Consider the following 22,386-nt stretch of genomic DNA (forward strand, 5'->3'; position numbering starts at 1 on the left):
CATTATTTATGACTATAAATGCAGACACACATTTCTACTGTAAGCTTACAGAAGTTGTGCACTGCTTTATCTAGATAGGCCTTTCAGGATACACTTCCTTTGAGGTCTGGTTTGTGGGGCATTTTTATGTTTGGTTTGTTGATGTTATTGTTGGTGGTGCTGCTATTAATCAGAATATCTGCATGCTGTCTTCCAGATCTCACTGCCTTCATCTTAGTGATTATGAAACTGCTGAATTTAAGATGATTTTTCAATTATATTCCCTGCCAAGCTATTACTTTAATCAGAACTAAGTTTTCCATTTGTTGTTCTCTAGTCTTTCCACTAGCCATCTTTTCTATACCGTGTCTCTCCCAGTTCTCTCATGAAAAAAAACTCTAAGCACAGGGACCTACATATATATCATTACAAGAGGAAAAAACAGACCTAATCACTGATCTTAGAGGAGTGGAGAAAAACCTGTCATACACAGATGCAAGAAGAATGTCCCAAATCTCACCTGATTCCTTAATATCAAATTTGCAGTTCAAATCTATTAATTGCACAGAGGATTGAGAATTTGTTCAGAAGCCATAAAACTATGCCAAGAATGCATGTTACCAGTGCTACATACTGAGGGAGTGGAAGATAAGACATAACAGGCAAACTAATATACCACAACTCTTAGATGCCAGAAAAAAATCCCTTGGATCATCAAATTTATTTAAATAATACCATTAGGTTAAGTGAGATGTGGATTTCATTCAGTTATTTTAAGAACTGTTTCTCCCAGCTGACTTGACTGGTCCCTTAGGACAACTAAATATACACCATTTGCAGTATTTGTTTTTGTTTGTGTTGGGTTGTGTGTGTGTGTGTGTGTGTGTGTGTGTGTGTGTGTGTGTTCCATCTTCCCCTGAATTCCTCACAATATCCCACAAGCTCTCCAGCCCCACAGGAAGCTGCAATTCTCACCTGACCTTCGGTGCCTCAGGGTCAATCCTCCTGAGTGTCCCTGTTCTTACACAGCCTGGGGCACTGCTTTCTTTGGGCTGCTTTCTCCTAATTGAGATTTTACCAGTCTTGCTTTTACTTCAAGATGTTCACTGTCCCAAGGCTTTTTTCCTACAAAATATCCAAGACTCTTGGTTCTTCTCTCAATTAGCCCAATTCTGCTGGAGAACAGTTGCTGCCAGCCATGGGAGGCACAGCACCACTTTCTCTATCCTCCTCCAGTTCATGATGCACAACCCCAAAGAGAAGCAGAAGCAATCCCATTCCTATGCTGGCTGTGAGTTTGGAGGAGCAGACACCTCACAGCCCCCACTGCCTGGAACAGAACTGCTTCTCCACACCACACAAAGGGCAGGGAATGGGCACACTCCCCTTCTAACACAATTTATGGCCCAAATGCAGAGCTGAAGGGCACTCAATGGCCCAGGCAGGTGCCAGCCACTTATACACTCATTTTACAAAAATATAACCAGACTCCCACCTGTGAATGACAACTCCACAAGAGCAACTTAATGTCTCTTTTTCAGGAACATGTTTCTTTTTCAGAAACTAGTAGCCACTGTCACAAGAAGAGTTTGGCACAATGAGATAGTCAAGGAAGGCACTGCTGAGCCAAGAGAGGCTGCTGTAAAACACAAGCTAGGAGTTTTCTATTTTACATGTACCTTGAAATAATGATTTGCATGGCTCCTCACAGCCAGCCCTTCACAGTTCCCTCTTCCAGCCAAAGTGGCATGCTCACCAGTTCTAGAAGAGCATTAATTCAGCGTGCAAAAAGCTCTCATCATGCACTACTTCCTTTTTTTGATGGTATCTACATGTGCAATCCCTTCCCATCATTTGGCTCTGAAGCAGCAGGTTGGAAAGCTGCAGGCAGCATCATTCCCATCCACCCTCCTGCTGTCAGCAGCAGACAGCCTATCCTTCCCTCCCTTGCCACCTCGTGGCTCTCAGACAGAAGCTCGTGAAACTGTGGCACAGTGTGTGGGCAGCACATTGTTCTGACTGGTACTTGGGCCGTGCCACACTGCTGCTACTCTTGTCAGCCTTCCTCCACCGCAGCCCAACTCAACACCCAGGCATCAGTCTTCTCCCTCCTGCTTCCAAAGAGCCTCATCCATGTCACTTTTCCCCCAAGCTGGCCTTCCTAAGGACACAGCATCTTGCCTAAAAAGCGCATACTGGACCCAACCTGGCATCCTTCAGGCAGGAATGTAAGCGCAGAGCCTGTTTCTCACACTCCATGTATGTGAGCAGGCCCACTGCTCATGAGAGGGACTGTACACCCATGGCTGTCATGAGACTGCCAGAGTCACAGACACATCTCTGTCATCACTCAGGAGGTGACAAGTGTGAAGAACAGAACCAATGAAATAAGAACTTTTGCTGCTTTTTAGCAAGTGGAACAAGAGTTGGCCTCCAGAGAACAGGCATGATAAACCACTGCAATACACAGGGCACATGCTTACATGATCAATGCACTGCATGTACTGCCCAATTATGCAGAAAAATGCAGCCTAATGAGACCTGAAATTAGTTTAATTAGCAATACAGTATTGCCCACAGCCATGAACTTGAAAACAGCTCAAATGAAACAGGAGAATCTTAAAATTATGACAGTCCAGGAGACTGACATACAACCTCCACCTCCCAAAATTACCCATTTGTCTTTGTTCAGGGAGTAAATACCTGCATGTAATAAGTGACTAGAAAATCTTAAGCTCCTAATGCACTGCAACTGTTCTGTTATTGATCCTCTGCTGGAAGTTAAAACCTCGTTGACAGAGTTGGCACAGCATATAAATGTTCCTTTGTAAACTCAAGGGACAATAATTCCACTGGAGCTTAAGCTAACCATGAGAATTTGCAGCAAACCCACCGAGCTCTGCCCACCCCAACTCTTACTCCTGCTTTGCCCTGTGACTGGGATCTCTGGGGCACAGGGCAGGGGAGAAGAGGAAAATGTGAAAAAGGAGAAGGTAGTAACAGCTCCAGTGACTGCTGGCTCACCCAGGCATGCTGTGATTACCTCAATGGTAAACAAAACCAAACCAGAGCAGAAGCCTCCTACCCTTGCAGTGACATTGGAAAAGCTGGAAACACAGTTTCTGTACTAACTTGTGCAAGTCAGCTTAACAACACTGCAGAACACTAGAACAGTTCAGCCTCCTACTGGACTACTGCCAAAAGACTCATTCAAGTAAACAAAAGGTTTAAAGGATCACTACCAGAGCTCACAGCAAGCATAATGCTTCCTGTATAAAAATATCCTACAAAAAAAAAAACCCTTAGACATTTCAGATTTTTTTAAGTGCCACTGTATTTCTGTGAACTGCAATCTCTTACACTTACAGACTTTATAAAGTAGTGACATGTTAAAATACTCTTGCAAATATCCAATTTTTGGTAAAAAGTAAAAATATTAAATTATTAAAACTACTTTAAATGCGAATCCATCACATTCAAAGTTCAATTTTACAAATATGCTTCTCACTTTCATAATTTCTACAAAAAATTGTTTCTAACCAAATTAACCAAAATTACTAAATCTGAACTTACAGATGAGCAATAGTTTGGCTGCTCTGGAGGTTTGACAGGACACAGATACCTACTTCTTCCATTTTCATTTTAGAGGAAACTAAGAATAAATAAATTTTCCAGAAGTATTCTAATATTGAATTAAAAATTGTAGGATGGAATGCAAAACATTAATTATGTATTATTTATGCAGAAAAAAAAACATTATTGAAAATTATCCCTTTTTGTCTGACAATAATACAACTCTCAAAAATATTTCATCAATACTTGTAGGATACACCAGCTGTAGTTTTAAAACTAAAACTTAGTTTTTAAACTAAAACTTAAAAATCTCCTCAGCTCCACTCTAGGTTCCAGTGCCTGCTGCTGCTCCAAGAGCTGCCCTGGCGGGTGAAGCTCCCGGGAGCGACTTCCCAACATCCCGCAGCACCTGGACGCGGCAGGAGCGAGCGAGAAGAGTCCCTGGCGGTCACCGCCCGGTCCCTCCCCGCGGCTCCGCGCCCGCGGGCACCCAGTCCCTCCCTCCCTCCCTCACTCACCATTCTTGCGCTCGGTGAGGGGCGGCAGGCAGGGGCTGGGCTGCAGCGACAGCCCCCGCAGCTCGTGCGCCACGGCCTCGCTGTGCGGGCTGGGCGCCAGGCGCGCCGGGGGCCCGGGCTCGTCCTCGCCGTCCGCCGGCCCCGCGGGCTCCATCCTGGGCACGCCTCGGCGCTCTGCGGAAACAACGCGGCTCTGGTCACTCTCTGCTCCGGCAACACCGACAAACGCTTCAGACACTGCTCTGCCTTCACATTTGGGCTTCGCACGCAAAATTCGGCTTTAGAATTATGGACATTACCTACTGATTTCCCACAAATATTACGGCGTTGGCAAAAATATAGTCCGAGGCAATTTAACAGAAAGCAGGGCAGTTTCTCTGCTCCACTGACAGAAACATCACCCAGTGTTAACCCTCAAGGTGGATGTCCAGAAGCTCCTGTGCCCCACCCTGTGTCCCCATCCGCATATCAGCACAACATCCCTTTTCCCCAATAGCTTCTATTAGAGAATATATTGTACTTTATGTTATTGTGCATGTTATTTGTTATGTGTATTGTAACATGCAAATGGCTTTTAATATTATGAAGCTCTGCACAACTCTCCTCCAGATCCCAAATCCATGTCAGTACTTATACAGGACTTCACACCACCAAAGGACTATATCAGAAGTAGTTAATCCTCGGTCTCTCCTGCAAGGCTTTTAGCCATGAATATTTTAAAATTAATTTTACTGCACACTAGCTACTTATTGAATAGTTGAAGAAAAGTCCCAATTTACTATGTGCTTCCTTTCTATCATTAGTGTAATACTTAATCTACAGTAAGGAGAGACAGAAGTATGGTACAGGCTTTTTATACCTCACAGAACTATCAAGTCATTAAAATTCCAATAAATCAATATGGACATCAATGAAGTCCTATCCCTGGATTCTTGGAAGCTTGAATGATATGACATATGAACAACTCAGAAAGATCCAACTCCGAAAAAAGAAGAAATGTCTTATTATTGTGAGTTTTTTTGTTAATTTTAAATTATTTTTCTTAAGAAACACAACTGCTTGCCATACTCAGCCTTAAACTTCAAATATTCTGAATATAGACACCACATGTATTGGGGTGTGTATTCAGAATTTTGAAAATGCAATATATGTTTCAATGATCAATACCAAAATATTTCAAGTGTTAACATGATATTTAACAAACCAAGATGACAAAAAATTATCATGACCTCCAAAGAATGGCCTACAGTACAAAAGGGTAGAGAATCATGTTCTGAAAGTGTGAATTGAAAAATAAGAAATATAAGCAAGTACTGCTTGATATACACCTAAATAGAACAATTATCATGGTTACGTGCATATTTTTTCATTATTTTCCCTAGTTACCAACTGGAGTTTTCACATTAAATGAAGACATATTAACTTACTGTTATGCAAGATTTTTTTTCTTTGTTCTTAGCTTCTAGAAGCATAATTTACTCAGCTCTCACTCGATTTCCTGACATTACACTCTCCTCAAACTCCCACTCACTCATACAAATTAAGTACATTATTAACCAAGCAGGTCTCTTCAGAGCAGAATTTAACTGAAAATTTAGCTGCTTATCTGTTCATATTCACAGCATTTTATCCACAATTTACTAGTTATGAGTTGCCTTGGAGTCACTTTTCAAAGAGATTAAGCCACGTGAGCTGTATTCATGCTTTCAAACCAGATGAAATTAATAGAAACACCTTCTTGTACTAAAGCATTTGTTATGCTGCAGGTTAGCTTTGACTAATTTTTCCCCCATGACAGATAAGTAAACATCATGCTTTGAAAGAAACCAGCTTGACTTTCACCACTTCTACAACGCACTGTGGAATTGGTAACGCGTCCATCTCTTAATTTTTGTTTCAGGAAGGTACAGAAATGTGGGTTTATTGTCCAGATCCAACTAAGAACACAGCATGCAATTAAATGATGTTGACTGCAGCACAGCAGCACAGCACAAAACAAGTTTGACTTCCCACACAAAATGTGCTTGATTTGTGGTTTGAACATTAATAGATCAGGTTGGAAGGGACCTTCTGGAGGTCATTTAGTCCATCTCCCATCTCATGGGATTACCAGCTCTCAGGAACTTGCCTTGTCAGCTTCTGAAAATCTCCAAAGCAGGTGATTTCACCATCTCTGGGTAACCTCAGTATGAATGCTCTGCCCACCTGCTTCACACAGAATTTCTTTTCCTGGTGATCATGACTCTCAGGACCCTGTTTTCACTGTGGTTTTATACAGTACATGAATGTCATCATTAGGAAACTTCTAAATCCAAAGTTCTCCAGTGCAGAACTCAAACCCTAATTTTAAACTTTTCAATTCACAGTAAAGTCCCAGATACTGCACTTCCCTTTTCCTAAATCTTTTAGATAGGCTGCTAAAAACCCAGGTATGTTCTCAAATGATCCTTTAACACTAGAACAACCCTATTGCTATGTTGCTACATAATCTTTCTAGTATTCCCAGAAAGTCTGAATTCCTCAAATTCTTTACTTATATCTCAAATCACATTTTGCTCTCATTTCTTTTCATTATTACTTATGAACTGCTGCTGTATCAGACTACAGAAATATTTCTGAGCTAAGAACAACAAATTCTCTTAACCTTCCCCAAAAAGGAAAACACACATCCCCACCCAACATTTCCAGGGTTTTTTTGTAGGGAGAAAAAAAATCAGTGACGTACATCATGAACATCTGGCATAGATACCCTAGGATTCTTACAGCTCCTTACTAAATCAACAAACAGAACTTCTAAAAAATATTATAAAGATGACAAATTGAAGACTTGCAATAATAAAATACAAACAATTAATTTGATTCTTATATCTTGTTTTATTAGAATCTAATAAAGAATTCATTCAGCTGTTCAGCTTTCTGAAGACAACTCCTGATCTTGGCATCAATGAAATTACTAGTTTGTCTCTGGCATAAAGTTTTCTTTATCGATTGAAATAACTAATTTGGGAACTTAAAAATAACTTTTATAAATATCTTTCCAAACAAAAAAAAATAAATAAATGAGGACAAAATACATCTGTAAACATCTCTGTAAACATATTTTTACACTGCTGCACATATGATAATAAACCATTACCATTTCCTAGCACACTCATTTTAACTGCTCCAGATGAATACAACTGCTTTAGCATCAGGTGCAGGCTACAACCAGCAGCATTTGCTTCACATAAAACTCAACTAAAGATATGCAGAATGTCTCCCATCTATTTTCAGTCTTCAGAAGTAATTTCATTCTGATGTATCTAATATAACCAATTGTTTGTACATTAACAATTCAAATACGAAAATGAGTAGTAGAAAACATTTCATCACCTTGTTTAAAATCAAACCCTGTACAAAAAACACTTTATCCAGCAACCATGTGCAAAACTGCAAAACTTCTGATTTAGAATGTAAAGCCCCTGATACTCTCATATTTTATATTAAAAATAACAATTTACCTCCCCTTTCTCATTTGTTTGAAGCCTCCTCAATCCTGAAGAATTACTGCAGATCTGCCATCTGCATTTACAGATGGTAACCATTATCTTTGTAACCCCTGAACTGAAGCAGACCTATACACAAAGTATATTAATAACATATATGAAACTCAGAAGTAAAAACATGTACAGGAAAATACAATTAAAAAAATTATTTTATTAAAGTTTCAATATTCTACTTAACATAATCCAAGAAAGCACCTGTTATACCAGGCTGATCTGACAAAAATCAATTGTCACTCAAGGGGTTTCCCCTCTCTTCCTTGCAACTAAGATACCTGAAGTTAAAGTTATGTGAACCATAACTCTGCTAGGTATGAAGACCGTTTCTGCTTATGAACTGTTGGAAAGCACAATACCAACTTATTTCCAGAAACTAAAAATCACATTAGTCAATTGTTCCAATAGTCCTAAATGATTACAGCTAGCTGGTTGTTTGTTGGGTTGTTTTTTTTTAACATAGAATTCAGCAAAATGTTTAAGAGTAGTAAAGTGAAAACTAGAAAAAAATTTATTTTCCTACTTAGCCTTTAGAATACATTATCAAAATAGAATCTGCATCAGCACTGCTACGAGGCTTCAGTTCACATTTCCCTGACAAATACATAGGAAAAGTGTTCCAGCACTGGGAAACCAGAACTCCTGTACAATGTATGAGCCTTATGTAAGTGTTCTCACAGATTGTAGGTGGTTGCTATCTTCTTAACTGCTGAAGACAAACGCTCCTTTTATTTTTAAACATTTTATCTTCAAAAGACAAAATGTATTTCCTTGCAAAAATCTTATAATCTTATACTTCCCTGCTACTTGAAGCACCAGAACTGGTATTTTATTTGGCACAAGCTCTGAAATCTGGATGACACTTCAGTAGTAAATCAGCTTTTATTTTAACAATCTGCTGGAAAATCACAGTTCAAGAATGACAATGCATTCAAGTTTTGGCCAAGTCAACTGGCTGACATTAACACTGCTCACTCACACCTGCAAGGAACCTAGGTCACTGTACCCAGTACAGTATTGAATTAACAGTCATCAGATACTAGCAATTTCAACTCCAGGATTTACAGAATCATGGTGTGAACATGAGCACTCAGCTTCTCCATTTATAAAACTCAGTAAAATTTAAAACTCTAGCAGTTTGTAATACACCACAATCTCTAATGAATACTCGAGATGTAAAGTGGAAAATATTCAAAATGTAAAATGTTCCGTTTGTTTTTTCTTACCTTTTTCTTCAATGTATCAGAAACCACTAAAAAAGATCCTTTAAAAGTGTGAGATCCAGCAGATCTAACAGCTGCCAAGGCAGGCCATTGCATTAAGCTGTTTAGTCTTCCTGTCAGTGCCTGGAAAGACTTGGAGATCTGTGCAGTGGGAACAGTGCTTTCTGACACTGAGGCCAATAAGGACTTCAGGGGCTGTTACAGTTTTAAATATTCCTTCTATTTGAGCAGTGGGCACCAATGACCTGAGAGAATGTGAGAAGTCACAATCTGAGACTGACTTGGCAATTCCCCTTCCCTTCTCAGGAAGAAGGGTAAGGACTGTGCTTTCAGAATGCAGCAGACCCTACCTATGCCTACACAAGCCTACAGCAAACTTCCTTCCTAGGCTACAAATTAGTCCAGTCCAGTGGTCAGACCCATGGAATGCTCAGTTTCTCCTTTCTTCCAAGGATCAACAAACGTCAGGCCTGAACATAAACAAAGGAGTTGGGAACATTCAGCTCACTGAACAGTCCGGGAATTGGAAGCTACGGGAGTCACTTCCCGGAGACAAGCCCTGCAATGGAACACCCACTGCAAGGAGAGGAAGAGATGCAGGCTTTTAAAGGATGGCTCCTCTCACCATGCTGCCTATCAGCAAGGGTAAATAGAAATACAGAAACAAATCATGGCTTGGCTGCAGTCTCCATCTCCATCAGCTCCTGGAGCAACACCAAAGGGAGGCTGTTGCTCCTCAGCCCAGCCACAGCGGCTGCTGGAGCTCAGAAACGCAGCAAGGGCTGCGGGGGCACGATGGGACAGGCACAGGCTCACCTCTGCTGGGCTGACGCCTTCGTACACACACCACCTGACTGCAGCACATGAACCTCGACATGAAAACTGACATTTCATTACCACTTGAAAGAGAAACTGCAATCTTACAGTTAAAACACAGTGTTGATAAACTTAATTAAGTTTTGTGGTCAAACACAGGGCAATAAGGATTTAAATCATACAGCTATTTTTATTAAGGTAATTATACAAAAGTAGAAAAAGATGAAAAATATCAGCAGCTGACTAACCATGAGTAATCACCTTGGATTATGCATTATGAAAAACTCACTATTACTATTCATTTCTTTAAAAAACAGGACTGGGCTGGTTGATACTGCAGAAAAATGTCCACTTTTATTAAATAACTGAGATTAAATTTCTGTAACTGTCTGCTCTAGCTAAATTAATACCACTTAACAGACACCGAAAGACCTCCAGAAACTCATTTAACACTTCTGCAGATTTTGATGACAACGCTACACTGAGATTCTCTTTACTAATTCTTCAGAAGAAGTCTTTAAATATTAAGTCTTTGGACTGATCAAAAAATGAAAAATGAATAAGCTACAGTGGCGAATGCACATTGTCCATGAGGTAATGTATAGAGAATTACTTGTACCTGGACAGAGGCTGGGGATGAGTCAGGAGAATCCTTGATGATACATTCCCTCCACTGCTACCTCCAGGCAGGGAAAAAAAAAAAATCACAGTAATTGGTAATGGGAGCTGAGCCCTGCTAAGTGCAAATGAATTACCCTGCAGTGTGGGGCTGTGAGGAATAAAGGCAACCTCCCACAGCTCCATTAAAGTGTGGGGAAACTAAAGCCTACCCTGTCGCTGTGCAGGGCCATAGAGATGATTTATCTATTCTCACATTACTGCCTTCTCAAACTAACCTGTTCAAACAAGAGTTCATGAAATCTGGGCTACACATAAACCTGCACTGGAAACAATCTACCTCATAGCAATGCTGTGAAGCTTAGTATTGAAATACCTTCAGGTTTCAAATGTTTTAAGTAGTTGTAAATATTACAACTATCTTCTGTATTCACATTTCAAGGGCTTTAACATTGTAATAATAGAACCTATTCAAAATGCTAAACTTCTTACAAATATTTTAAATAAAGCAAGCAAAGGTTCAATATGCACAATAGTCATCACTGAAACAGAACCCATACCTTCAGACAAAAGTGATGTTTAAATTGTTTACTGATTATATAAAAGTGTTCAACAATGTCATCTTCCTTTAAGAAACAGCTGAGAAACTCCACAGTGTGCACCAAAATGAATAAATCGGTCTGAGGGACTAAACAAAAAGTCTAAAATTAACTGCCTCTTAAAGGCACCACACAGTCAACAACCTCCATTTTTAAGGAGAAGACTGAACTGCTCTGCTATGCCACCCTGCAAGAGAGATGCTCATCTCTAGAGAGCTGTTTACCCAGCATGTAAGCAAACATCCATTAACCCACCCTGATAACCCAGGACAGCTTTCAATTTGCCTTCTACCGACACAATGCTTCATAAGCAGAAGCTGTGCTGGGTTAACTTGCAGTGTTTGCAGCAGAGTTTATAAAGATATATGCTGAAAACTCTGAATCACAAGAGGACAATGATTTATTTCATCTACAACTAAGTCCATCTTCCCTAAGAGCTGCTGCCTAAGCACTCAGCAGCAACCAGAATTCTGGCCACAATATCTGAAACGTAGAAAACATTGACCCATAACTTGTTGTAAGTGAAGGACTTCAGGCACAGACCTCAACAACTTTTTACTTTTAATCACCATATGAGCAGACATAATTTGATTTAATCTCATCTTTTCTGTGGATATTCTTAAAAAACAATGCTCCTCTTAAGGCAACGTTAAGTGGTTCAGCTGGTTCCACTTGATTAAATAAATACAAAGCTGTCATAGCACATATCCTCGCTAGTTCTATTAAAATAAAGAGCTTCATAAAAATACTTAAAACTATATAGGCAAAACATGAAGCAGTATCTTGTTTAGATGTTACTGTATACTGTATATGGAAATACGTTGTGTGCAAATAGAAAAATCTAAACATGATATTCCTATTTTTCACTCTGTGAAGATGATGTTGATTGTCAATACTCTAAATTCGCTTTAATACTCTAATTTAAAAAGCTGACATTAACATTGGCAACAAATACATTTGGGTTGAGTTTACAAAGCAACACAAGGTCAGTTTTACACCTAAATTTAGCAAGGCAAAGAAATAAAGAAACCAACCAAACAACAACTATCTGCTTTAGTGTGGTATGCAAACAAATGATGCTCCTAGTTTCTCACCCTCATAAATGTCTACATATTTAGGTAATATTTTTTTTTACAATGAAACATAGTGGCATATGACTTCCAAAGCTACTTACTTGAATTCCAATTAATAAAAATCCCAAAGTTCTTAATTTCAGTTTTAATATGAAGTCCTTTGCAGGAGTGTTTGAGTAATTGTGAGATCAACTCGGATTAACCAGCCCAAAAGCAAGTTCAGTTCTTCTGGTCTGTGACAGAACTTTGTGGAAGGAATTAGTAAGGTCCCATGTGCTCCATGATTTTCTGTGGCCAGCAAACATAAGGTGTAGCCAGAAGAATCTATTTATGTAATTGAAGTTGCCAACATAGGAAAAAATCAAAACCCAAGTGTTTGTTTTTGAATAATAAATGCACTTGATAGCTCAGACAATAATTAGTAACTTTTATCAATGAATTGGATTATAATCTTTCCCTATATGTTCACAGACCTTTGATAGCCAAAATAGTGGAATATCTTAAAAATGAATGTTGGTAAAGCTCTTAAGGCATTTCAGGAAAGGTTAGATGACCCCATGATTTCATTTGTTTGCTTGGATACTACGAGATGTTCCCATTTATGACTAAGCTGCAGGTGCTATTCTGTTTATTTTACTGCCTGCAACCAAGCCCTTGAATTGAACAAAGCAAGGAAAGCACAAGGATTCAAATCAAAGAGGAAGAAACTGCAGGACTGCCTCCAGTTGAAGGTGCTGCTTTCTACCTTCTATCAGAAGCAGGACTGAACGTGGCACAATCACTTCTTGGTAGATGAGATTTCTTGAAAAATCTATACTTTGCTTCTTTTTATATCTACACACTTTACAGAGATTAGCAAAGTTTAATTATTGTAATTTGGTTATTAATTATTGTAATTATTTTATTATTCTAATATTTGGTGTTAAATATGTCTTTAAAAATACAATCAACTTCTATTGGACAGAATTTAACATACTATTTACAATCAGCAAGAAACTAAGTGCTAATTAGACATTAATTCAAAATAATGTAAGTGTAATTAGAGATTACGAGCAACTTCAATTTAGGGGATCTTGCAAAAATCAGAATGATTATATCTGAGCTGAAATTCAGTGACATGTGCAGAAGGTCCCCAATTAAGCAATGCCTACACAAAACCTTAGGAGAGCTAAAACAATCTCTCTCTCACAAACCTTTTACTGCATATTGACTTGGACCAACACAGCTACTTTGAGGTATTAACACTGCAAACAGTAACTTGAATTAGCTCCCATGGAAACCAGTCAACTTGTTGCTCCCAACTTCTGAAAAAGAAACTTTTAATATTTAATCTGCTAATGGACAAAAGGAAAACTTAGAAGGTGACACATTACTGTTTAATTTATAAAATACATAAATCAACTTGCGGTACATCTCAAGCAGCAGCTATTTACTGTGCATTCTTTACCTGACTTATACCAAGTGTTTACCTCCAATATTCTTTCCTGTTTCTTACTTCTAATCCCACGTGGCCTCATTTATACCGCAGTGACAGAAGGTCACAATCTGAATGCAATTATATCACTTGTACTAGATTTACACCTTACAGCATCTTCCTAAGAATTAAAGTCGGGGGGTTTTTTAATAGAAACAAGAAGGATGCAGGCTGAAAGAATGCTGAATTCCATGCAGTTAAGCAGACTTCCAGGAAGAAAAATCCCACAACAAACCACAAAATCCCAGCCCTGAGACTCCTGAACACTGGAAATTAAGCATGAAGATATACCACACACATAGTATTATGACTAACAGCATAATAAATAATTTGATAAAGACAAAATTACACTCTTCACTTAACAGAAGCCAAATTTTTACTTTTCAAATCAAACACATTTCTTCTAACAAGGAACAGGGTAAGACCACAGGAAAGAATATAACTTATTGCTTCTTTATAAATACAGATCCAAGATCATAACAGATGAAGCCTAATCTCCAGATCAGCACCAATATTCTAAAATAATCAGAAAAAGTATGTTATTAGTATGGTGCCTGAAAACTCTGATGTTTTAAACAGTTTAATGCTATAATCCACAGTCCATGCCCTCAGTACTTTAAGAACCAATTTCTCATGATCTCCAAAGCTAAAATGAACTTGAATTCCATTTTCCCTACTGAAATTAGCTAAAGACTAATAGGGCAGAAACTCTGGGTCAGGAGAGTTTATGTTGCCTAAGGCCAGTTTCAAAGAAGTCTTATCTCTTAAACTATTGTGCTCCAATATTTCATTCCATACAAAGCTGCTTGTTTAAAAATAAGAAATAGATGGTAACATAAAATTGCTTACAGTAGATTACAAATTTCTGCACTTAGCAGCTGTCACATATTTGCTTTCTGTAGTTTTTGTAGTTTGAGTATATTTTAAAATGATACTACAAAGCTTTATTAGAAACTCTGTTGGAAAATACTGATCATGTGATGAAAACAAAATATTAATTAAATATAATCTGGTATCAGATATAAATACTGTAGCCAAGGAGTTTTTTCTCTTGGTTTATTTTCATTGTTCTTTTTCTAGTGTCAGACAATAGCTGATTTTTCCCCAAGTCACTTCAATACCCACTTTCCTGATTTCTACTCCTGAATTCTCTATTTTTTCTATCCTCCATCTATCACTAAATCACCTCAACTCAGCTTTACCTATCAAAAATGCTCTGTATACCATCTTTCTTTCATAACCTTTTCTTGACCATGTTCCTCAGCCAGCCAGCCCAAAGGCACACAGGAGATGCTATGGAATTCTCTTCTGCACCACCTCTGGGCCCCAACTGCCTCAGGTATTTGAGGAACATTTGGTGTAGAACTGTGTCCAAGGCTCTGCTGTGAACGTGGTTTACTCTGCAGCAAAGGGAAGCACTCCCAGTGTTTTACGCATCCCCCATGTCCAGCGGCTGGGCTGGTTCCACATTCCCACCTGTGCTCCTGCCCACAGTGCTCCCAGGACAGCAAAGATGAACTATGGGCCAGAGCAGGTTCTCACCACCTGCATTTCAGCCTTTCCAAGAGATTCCACTTTTCTCTTTTACCAATTTTGCATGACAAGTTTTTAAAATTCGGCTTCCGATGCAGGACCTGGTAAAAGAGTCATCAAATGGTTTAACTGGCAGAACAGAGGAAGGGTGGAACATCTGGCAGAGGAGGGAGGATCTGATTCCAGAAGAAATCACAAATTACACTCAGTTATTCATAGAAGCAAAGAAAGTTGGTAAAAACTGTCTAGAGACAATTATTTAGGGCTTGATTCACATTGGAAGACTTGTAATTCCCATAACCATAAAGACAGTTTGTATTTTGCAAAAACTGACAGTATTTGCTCAGTACCTTGCATTTGAGTGCTGCTGTATTATTTGACATTAACATAAAGAAGCGTTACTGTAATTAACCCATACAAATTCAGAAATAATAAAGATTGCAAAATAAAGCAGTAACTTCTCTTTAGTTAAGTATTTACTAGGAAGACCGTAAGTGAGCTCTACCCTCATAAACTGGGTATTAAAAACCTTCTGCAGTCCAGACACTGCAAATTAAATTAGTGTTGAAAACATTAAGTAGAAAATGGTGAGGTTTCCAGTTGTTCCTGTAAATTCCTAACTCATACAGGTTACAAGTCTTTAACAAAAACCTTATAAATATACTAAGTATATTTATAAAGAGTATAGTTGTACAAAGAGTACAAATTACAGACTGAAAAAGATTTGCAAAAACATTAACAAAACATTAAGGCTTTTCTTTTTGGGTACCTGTCTTAGTTGAACTTTCCATTGAAAAATATGTTTAAAATTTTATTTTTAAAGATGAAATTCTAAAAAAAAAAAAATAGTTACCAAGTGATATATAATGAAAAAACACACTCAAAAATAGTTCAGAGAGATTTATTAATCCATTCAAAAACTCCTAAAATAAGACACAAATGGTAGAATTCAGGCCAACCCTAATGAACAGGGAGATCCCCATTAGTTTCTGTATAACCACCTCAGTATATTCAGCAAGCTCCATTCTCAGAATGCACCAATCCTGAGACCCTCACCTGCCTGAGCACCAAGGGAAGATTATAAAAGTACAAACACTCCTTTGCTTTCACACTTCCAGCCACTCACGTACAAGGGAATGTGCCAAGATGGCCAATGCACAATCTACAGAAAGACTGGTAACACACTTTGCAGCATTTTAAAAACCCAGTGTGAGATTAACAGTGACATCAGGTGTTCCCTTAGACAACACCCAAGTACAAACCCCTAATTCCCAACTTACACTGAGCCCCTGCCAATGTAGGACAGCACCTGCACACAGAACTGCACCTGCAGCAGTGCAGTTCTGTGTGCAGGTGCAGTAAGGACCAGCAGTAGGAACTGTAAGGAGACAGCCACCACAGACACACTGTCACACACACTGTCTGCCTGTGTCACATTACTTTCCTAAAGCTTTACTAACAGGGATTCTAAATCATGAAAAGCCTTAAGCACGTGTTCGACCGTGCAACCCATTTAGTGTCAGAAACACGTGCTTAAAGCTTTGCTGGATTGCCACTTTACCAAGCTATACATTTACAAATTTAAAAATATGGGAAACACAATTAAGCATTGCAGCAATGTAATTAAACAAATTTCAGGAGCTAGAATTCTGTGTCTCTTCTACCTTTTTTGTGTAGGAAATATTGAGGAATTTGCCTCTATGTGAGATGCAAGAACCATTTCACTGGACTTCACTGAATACACTAACAATTTGAACTCATTTTAATGAGTTTCTCTGCTGAATTTTTATGAGCTACCTCCTTTACATTTAAAGAATGTCTAAGAAACTAATTTTAATGTCTCTAGAACTCGCAAACAAGTTTTCAGCAACTGTTCCCTAGCCTTCCAGCAGGCTTCTAGCATTAGACAAAAAATGTGGAAACATGAACACAACTGCATGTCCTCCTCAGGTATGTAACTAGGACTACCTATGTCATAAATTCACTGAGAATGATAAAAAACAGTGGGTTTCCTTTTTGTCTTTATTTTTTGTTTTGTTAATTTGTGTTTCACTATTTGGTGTGAAGATCAAAACTGAGTATAACTAAGACTTCTCTCTCACTTTGTTGCTTTTGGCACCATGCCCAGGTAAAAGCCCCTTTTCAAACATTTAATTAATGTTTAAGCCAAGGACCAAATATGAAATCTTAAAATACTCTCTACTGAGTCAACAATCAGAGAGATCCAGTTTATTGCACAAGTACAAAACTGTTACATTAACATCTGGATTTAATAACAGTAATCTGAACACTTCAACAAATTCTGTAATGTGCATTTGCTTTGGAGTTTCAGGATATGGAAGATTTTTGTGGTAGACATCAATAGGAAAGTTTGAAGAAAGTTGTATTTTGGAACTAACACTGGGCAATTCTGGCTCTTGAACTTCAGGTGCTAAAAATGTTTAAAAACAATGCTAGGAATACTGGTTCCCTGTCCTCAGCACAGCATGGAATAAGAAGCAGCATTTCTTCATCTGAAGAAGCAAACATGAAACATTCATGACTGTCAAGTGCAAATAGTCTTAATTTCAGTGGTTCATCTTTTTTTTTTTTTTTTTGGACATGCAGCTAAAAAAGCAGCAGATTTATTCACAATAAGAATCAACAGTTGTAGATTTACTAAAGAGGACACAAAGTTGCCAAGTCTTACCAAATCTGCTCTTCATGGAGCCTGCACACAACCCTAAACACACCTTGCCTTTAAGTATTTCTAGTTGGGATTTTTTTGCCTAACACAGTTCTGGGGTTTGCTGGAATACATCAATGCTACAGATACATACCCCCTTCTGTGTATATCCAGTTCTGTACATCTTGTTCTTCCAGTCTCTGGAGCAGCTCTTAGCCATGACAGTCGTGTGCAGTGTCTGCTTTTTCTGTAGAGGTGGAACCAATGCTCTGGTTCATCTAGAAGGCCTCAGTGGAAACTATCAAGAGGCTTTGAGTTTGATGCTCTGTCTTGGGTTATCCTGAAAATCAGGCAAGTTGTCCCACCCTCTTTTTCCCACACTGAAGATGAGGAGGGAAGGGCAGGATCAGAATTTTCACCATTTAGGGACCAGCTAAACTCCAGAAGCACACAGTTTCGGAACTGAGAATATGTTAGTCAATATAACCCAACTTCCTTGTTTTACTAAGCTGCTTGACTTCCCTTCCTAATATCTCCTGAAACAGCACTAGCAGCAGCCATTAAACACCCCTGGTGACTCCCTTTGAGGGAATTTTCCTCATCTATAACTGGATTGATTTAACCAAACCACAAGGGGTCTGGAATCTCTCTGGAGGTTCTGTGCTGGTACAAGCCTGAGTCACTGCAGAAAAACTGTTAAAAGTAAACAAAATGTTCTATAGGCCAAAGTTTTAATATCAAAATTATTTACATTTGGAAAACAGCTAACATCTGTGAAGGCTTGCAAGCATGATAGTCCTTTAAAAAGAGAAAATATTGTTTAATCACCATATGAGTACTTAAGTCATAATCTTAAGAGGTGATTTAAACCCACTCATATCAAAGGCCAAAGCATAAAATCACAGTAACTTGCTTTCAAGTTTATTTAATACAAGTACTACATATAACCAAATTTCTGTTTGTGTAGGAACAGATCTCCTGGAAAACCTTCCATTTTCACAGGATTATAAAACCTTAAGCACAATTTAAAGGGATACATTGCTCACTAAAAAAATAGCACAGCAGCTTTATTAAGAAAAAAATATTTAAAGAGTTTAAATTTTTTAAGACACAGCACTTACCTTGTATCTCTAGCACCCTTCTAGAGTGTCTGTTTCAGCACATTCCTGGTTGGTTGGAAAGCAAAAATGAAAAACAAAAATCACAAAGATGTCTCAAGGATTCATTATTTAAAAAGTTACATATTTTGTTCTACCTCAGAAATTAAAGCCTTAAGAATACTAGTTCAGCTTTCTCAGTTTTTGCAGTTTTCAGATGTTATAGTGTGTTATTAGGTTAAAATCCTGAGAGTAAAGTGACTTCAATATCTATGTGCATCTTTTAGCACCTTTCATATTCCTGCTCAAATTCTAAGACAATATTTGCCTTTCCAATTACTTCTGGCAAGAACAGCAGTACCAGAGGTGCATCATCTGCTCCTTTTAACTCAACTGCAGTGCACAAACTCAGCCCTAGTTCCTTCAAATCTTCACACTTGGAAGTGCCAATTATACAACAGAAATGCATTTTAGTTTTCTATAGGTTCCAATACAATGGAATGTTTACAAAAAAAAGGAAACTGTTCACATCTACATTTTGTCTTTTTGCTGTCACCAACTCAAATGGACTTGTTCCAACATCCACATTTCATTTATTAGACTATTTTAGACTATGTGTGTACATATATACATATACAGACACATATGATTAAGTCAATAGAAACCTACTGCTCACTGTATTTAGAAAAGTTTAAAAAACCAGTTAAAATCTGGCATTTATCAAATGCTGTTTCATAGAGTAACACTAATGGAGTTTTCCAGTTTTGGCTTTGAACCCACAGGTATCAGACTTAGAACATCCCTGACAATGCTCAGCCACACAATTTTACTTTTGATCCCAGAGGTGAATCCTAACAGACTACTTTTAATTATTTTAAAGGCTGAAGCTGATGTTATGGTTTCAGTACATGTCAGTGACAGAGAAAAGCTGTACATGTAAAAAACCAAAGCAAAACACACAAGAGGAAGAGGTTACAAGACAGAAATGCCAAAAAGGCCCACAAAAATAAATGGCCTATGATAAAATATATTCCCTCTTCCTTTCAATAATAATTTCATAAGTAATCTAAACACTGTTTAAAAATTCCCAAACCTCAACTAAGCATATTCCCTATCCAATATTACATTAATTCATTGTGTCATCAATTACCTAATTTCGTTGCTAGGCTAACAAATAAAAGTTCCAATTTTTAAAGTATTTTATGCATATAAACCACTAAATTTGTATGAATATCTATGTATTAACACTCACTATTAAAGCTGTTTGATACTACCTTATAATTCAACAGAATCTGGCAAACAAAAGGTAAATATAAAGGTGATTTCCATGTTATTGTATGAATGTTTCTAAAAAATCATTTGCATCATTAAGTTCCGTTTTCTACACTTTTCCAAATACTGCCAATCCTGAAAGATGTTCTGCACTCCCAATAATGTACTAAGGATGTTCAGCTTCCAGGTATTTTTATTTGCTTAATAACTGATGTCATTACCAGACAGCAATCTTGTCAAGTTTTAAATGCAAGTTATACCACAAAGTCACATCTGCCCTAAGTAATTACACAGGAAAGAAAACTTTAGGAAGGAACAAGATAAAATGCCACATATTAAGAGAATCATTTTATGAAATGCCAGCTGTGCCTTCGTTGAAATCTTTAAAATCTCACTTAATTCAAAACCTGGGCATTTTTGTCTCATAAAGGAAAAGATGCAGCAAGAGGAGGAAGTGTGAATACCTTCCCATAAACAAGAACTTTAGAACATGCTGTACTCACAGGACAGTGTAATCTTGGCTTTTTTTCTTAAAAGGTGAGCGATGTTTAAGCTTTAAGTATTTTAGACATATTGACATACCAGACTTTATGGAGGTGTTTTCAAAACATTCATAAAAAGATAATTTTCCTGATATTTACTTCATAGCTAAACAAGTTATTCACTTTAAATCCTGTAGTCTTTATTTCAGCCAATTGCCTGCAGCAGGCAGAAGTCCTGATATCTCTTGACTGCACTGAGACTGACTAACAGCAGTTTTCTGCACTGCACACTTGCACACCAATACAAAACCCACATAAATGGAACAAAGGCAAATGCATTTGCTGGCAGAAAGGCACGGCACGGCAGCACAGCTCTCCACCTGGCTCCCAAAGAATGTCACTGCCGCAAGTGTCAACCAAGTGACCTGCACCCGCCATGTGGATCTGTGCATACAGGTGCTGTGGATACACTCGTTAACAATGCTGATTCTGGAATCATAGAATCATCAGGCTTGGAAGAGACCTTCAGTATCGTCCAGTCCAACCATCAAACCAGCACTGCCACTGAAACCTCTAAACCACATCATCCAGCGCCACATCGTCTTTCAAACGCCTTACGGATGATGACTCCACCACCTTCTTGGACAAGCTATTCCAATGCCTAACCACGCTAAAATGGATTAACCAAGTGCCACCTAAATCCACGCATGTCGCAGAAAACGAGTCGAACTCGTTAACAGCCGCTGGTCTAAGGGTCGCAGCTCTTCTCACAGCCCAGTGACCTCCGCTGCAGCTGCACGATTGGGGTCACGGAGGGCTCAGGTCTCCCCCGGGCGAGGCTCTCTCATCTCAACGCCCGCGGGGTTCGGGCCGGGCCCGCAGCGCCGCCCTGCTGCCTTGCAGCCCCGCACCTCCCCCGGGAGCGAGTGTTCCTTACTAGCAAATAATAACACAGGACACATCCACCAGCGGCCGCACGGCAGCGGCCGAGCCGATGCGAGCCGCGTCCCAGGGCGCGGTGCGGGCACCGGCACCTCCACCTGCTCGGGGCCCAGAGCGGCCCCGCGGGGCTGGGGGGCCGCCCCTCTCATTGTGCCCGGCTGCGGCCCCGCGGGGACCCTGCCCGCCCTCGGCAGAGAGGGGGCGGCCGCCGCTCTCGGCACTCCCACCCCCCTCAACCTCCTTCAGAAGGCTCTGCGGGCGGGGCAGCGCGCAGCCCACTCCGGGGCCGGGCGGCGACGGCTGCCGGCGGTGCCGCTCCCTCTCAGCGCCCGGCCCGGCCCGGCCCGGCCCAGCCCGTTCCAGCGCGCGGCAGCGCGGCCGCCCCGTGAGGCGCGGACCCGGTGAGGCGGCGCTCGGCCGCGCGCGCCCCGCGCCCCCCGCCCGCGCTGCCCCGCTCACCCCGGGCCGCCGCGGCCATGTTCCTCTCGCGAGCTCTGCGCCCGGGACCGCCCTCCCCGGGCGCGCGCCCCGGCGGTTGGCCCGCGGGCGGGGGCGGGGGAGCCGCGCGCGCTGGCGCAGCGCACGTGCGGGAGGCGGGGCGGCACATCCGGGCACTCGCGCCCTCAGAGAGCGAGGCTCCGGGGAGCCGGTCCCGGCTGCCTGCGGAACGGAGTCACTGAACCATTGAGGCTGGAAAAGAGCTCTGAGATCATCGAGAATAACCTATGACCGAACACCACCGTGTCAACCGGACCATGGCACTAAGGGCCACGTCCAGCCTGTCCTTAAACACCTCCAGGGACGGTGACTCCACCACCTCCCTGGTCAGTCCATTCCAATGTCTAATCACCCCTTCTGGAAAGAAATTCCTCCTGCGTAAATTCCTCCTTAAACTAAGCCTCCACTGGCGTAGTTTAAGACTCTGTACTCGCTGGTTGCCTGGGAGAAGAGTTCAACCCCTACCCGTACAACCTCCTTTTAGG

General features: G+C 40.0%; 1 protein-coding gene across 3 annotated transcripts in view; it reads right to left on the reverse strand.

Moving 5' to 3' along the window:
* MRTFB (myocardin related transcription factor B) overlaps positions 1 to 21,930 on the reverse strand; it is a 68,779-nt gene extending 46,849 nt beyond the window's left edge. The window contains exons 1-3 of one of the 3 annotated variants that reach the window (XM_053991799.1): positions 21,863 to 21,930; positions 18,732 to 18,776; positions 4,071 to 4,244 (exon numbers count right to left, since the gene is read on the reverse strand). In XM_053991799.1, coding sequence (XP_053847774.1) covers positions 4,071 to 4,224 — 154 coding nt within the window. In that variant the 5' untranslated portion in view covers positions 4,225 to 4,244; positions 18,732 to 18,776; positions 21,863 to 21,930. Of the gene's footprint in view, positions 1 to 4,070; positions 4,245 to 18,731; positions 19,179 to 21,398; positions 21,531 to 21,862 lie in introns of those variants that run through there. The other 2 variants (XM_053991801.1, XM_053991800.1) reach the window with 2 other exon arrangements.
* Positions 21,931 to 22,386: the final 456 nt, after the last annotated feature.

This window comes from Vidua macroura, chromosome 16, assembly GCF_024509145.1.
Source record: "Vidua macroura isolate BioBank_ID:100142 chromosome 16, ASM2450914v1, whole genome shotgun sequence".
In the NCBI taxonomy this organism is placed as follows: domain Eukaryota; kingdom Metazoa; phylum Chordata; class Aves; order Passeriformes; family Viduidae; genus Vidua; species Vidua macroura.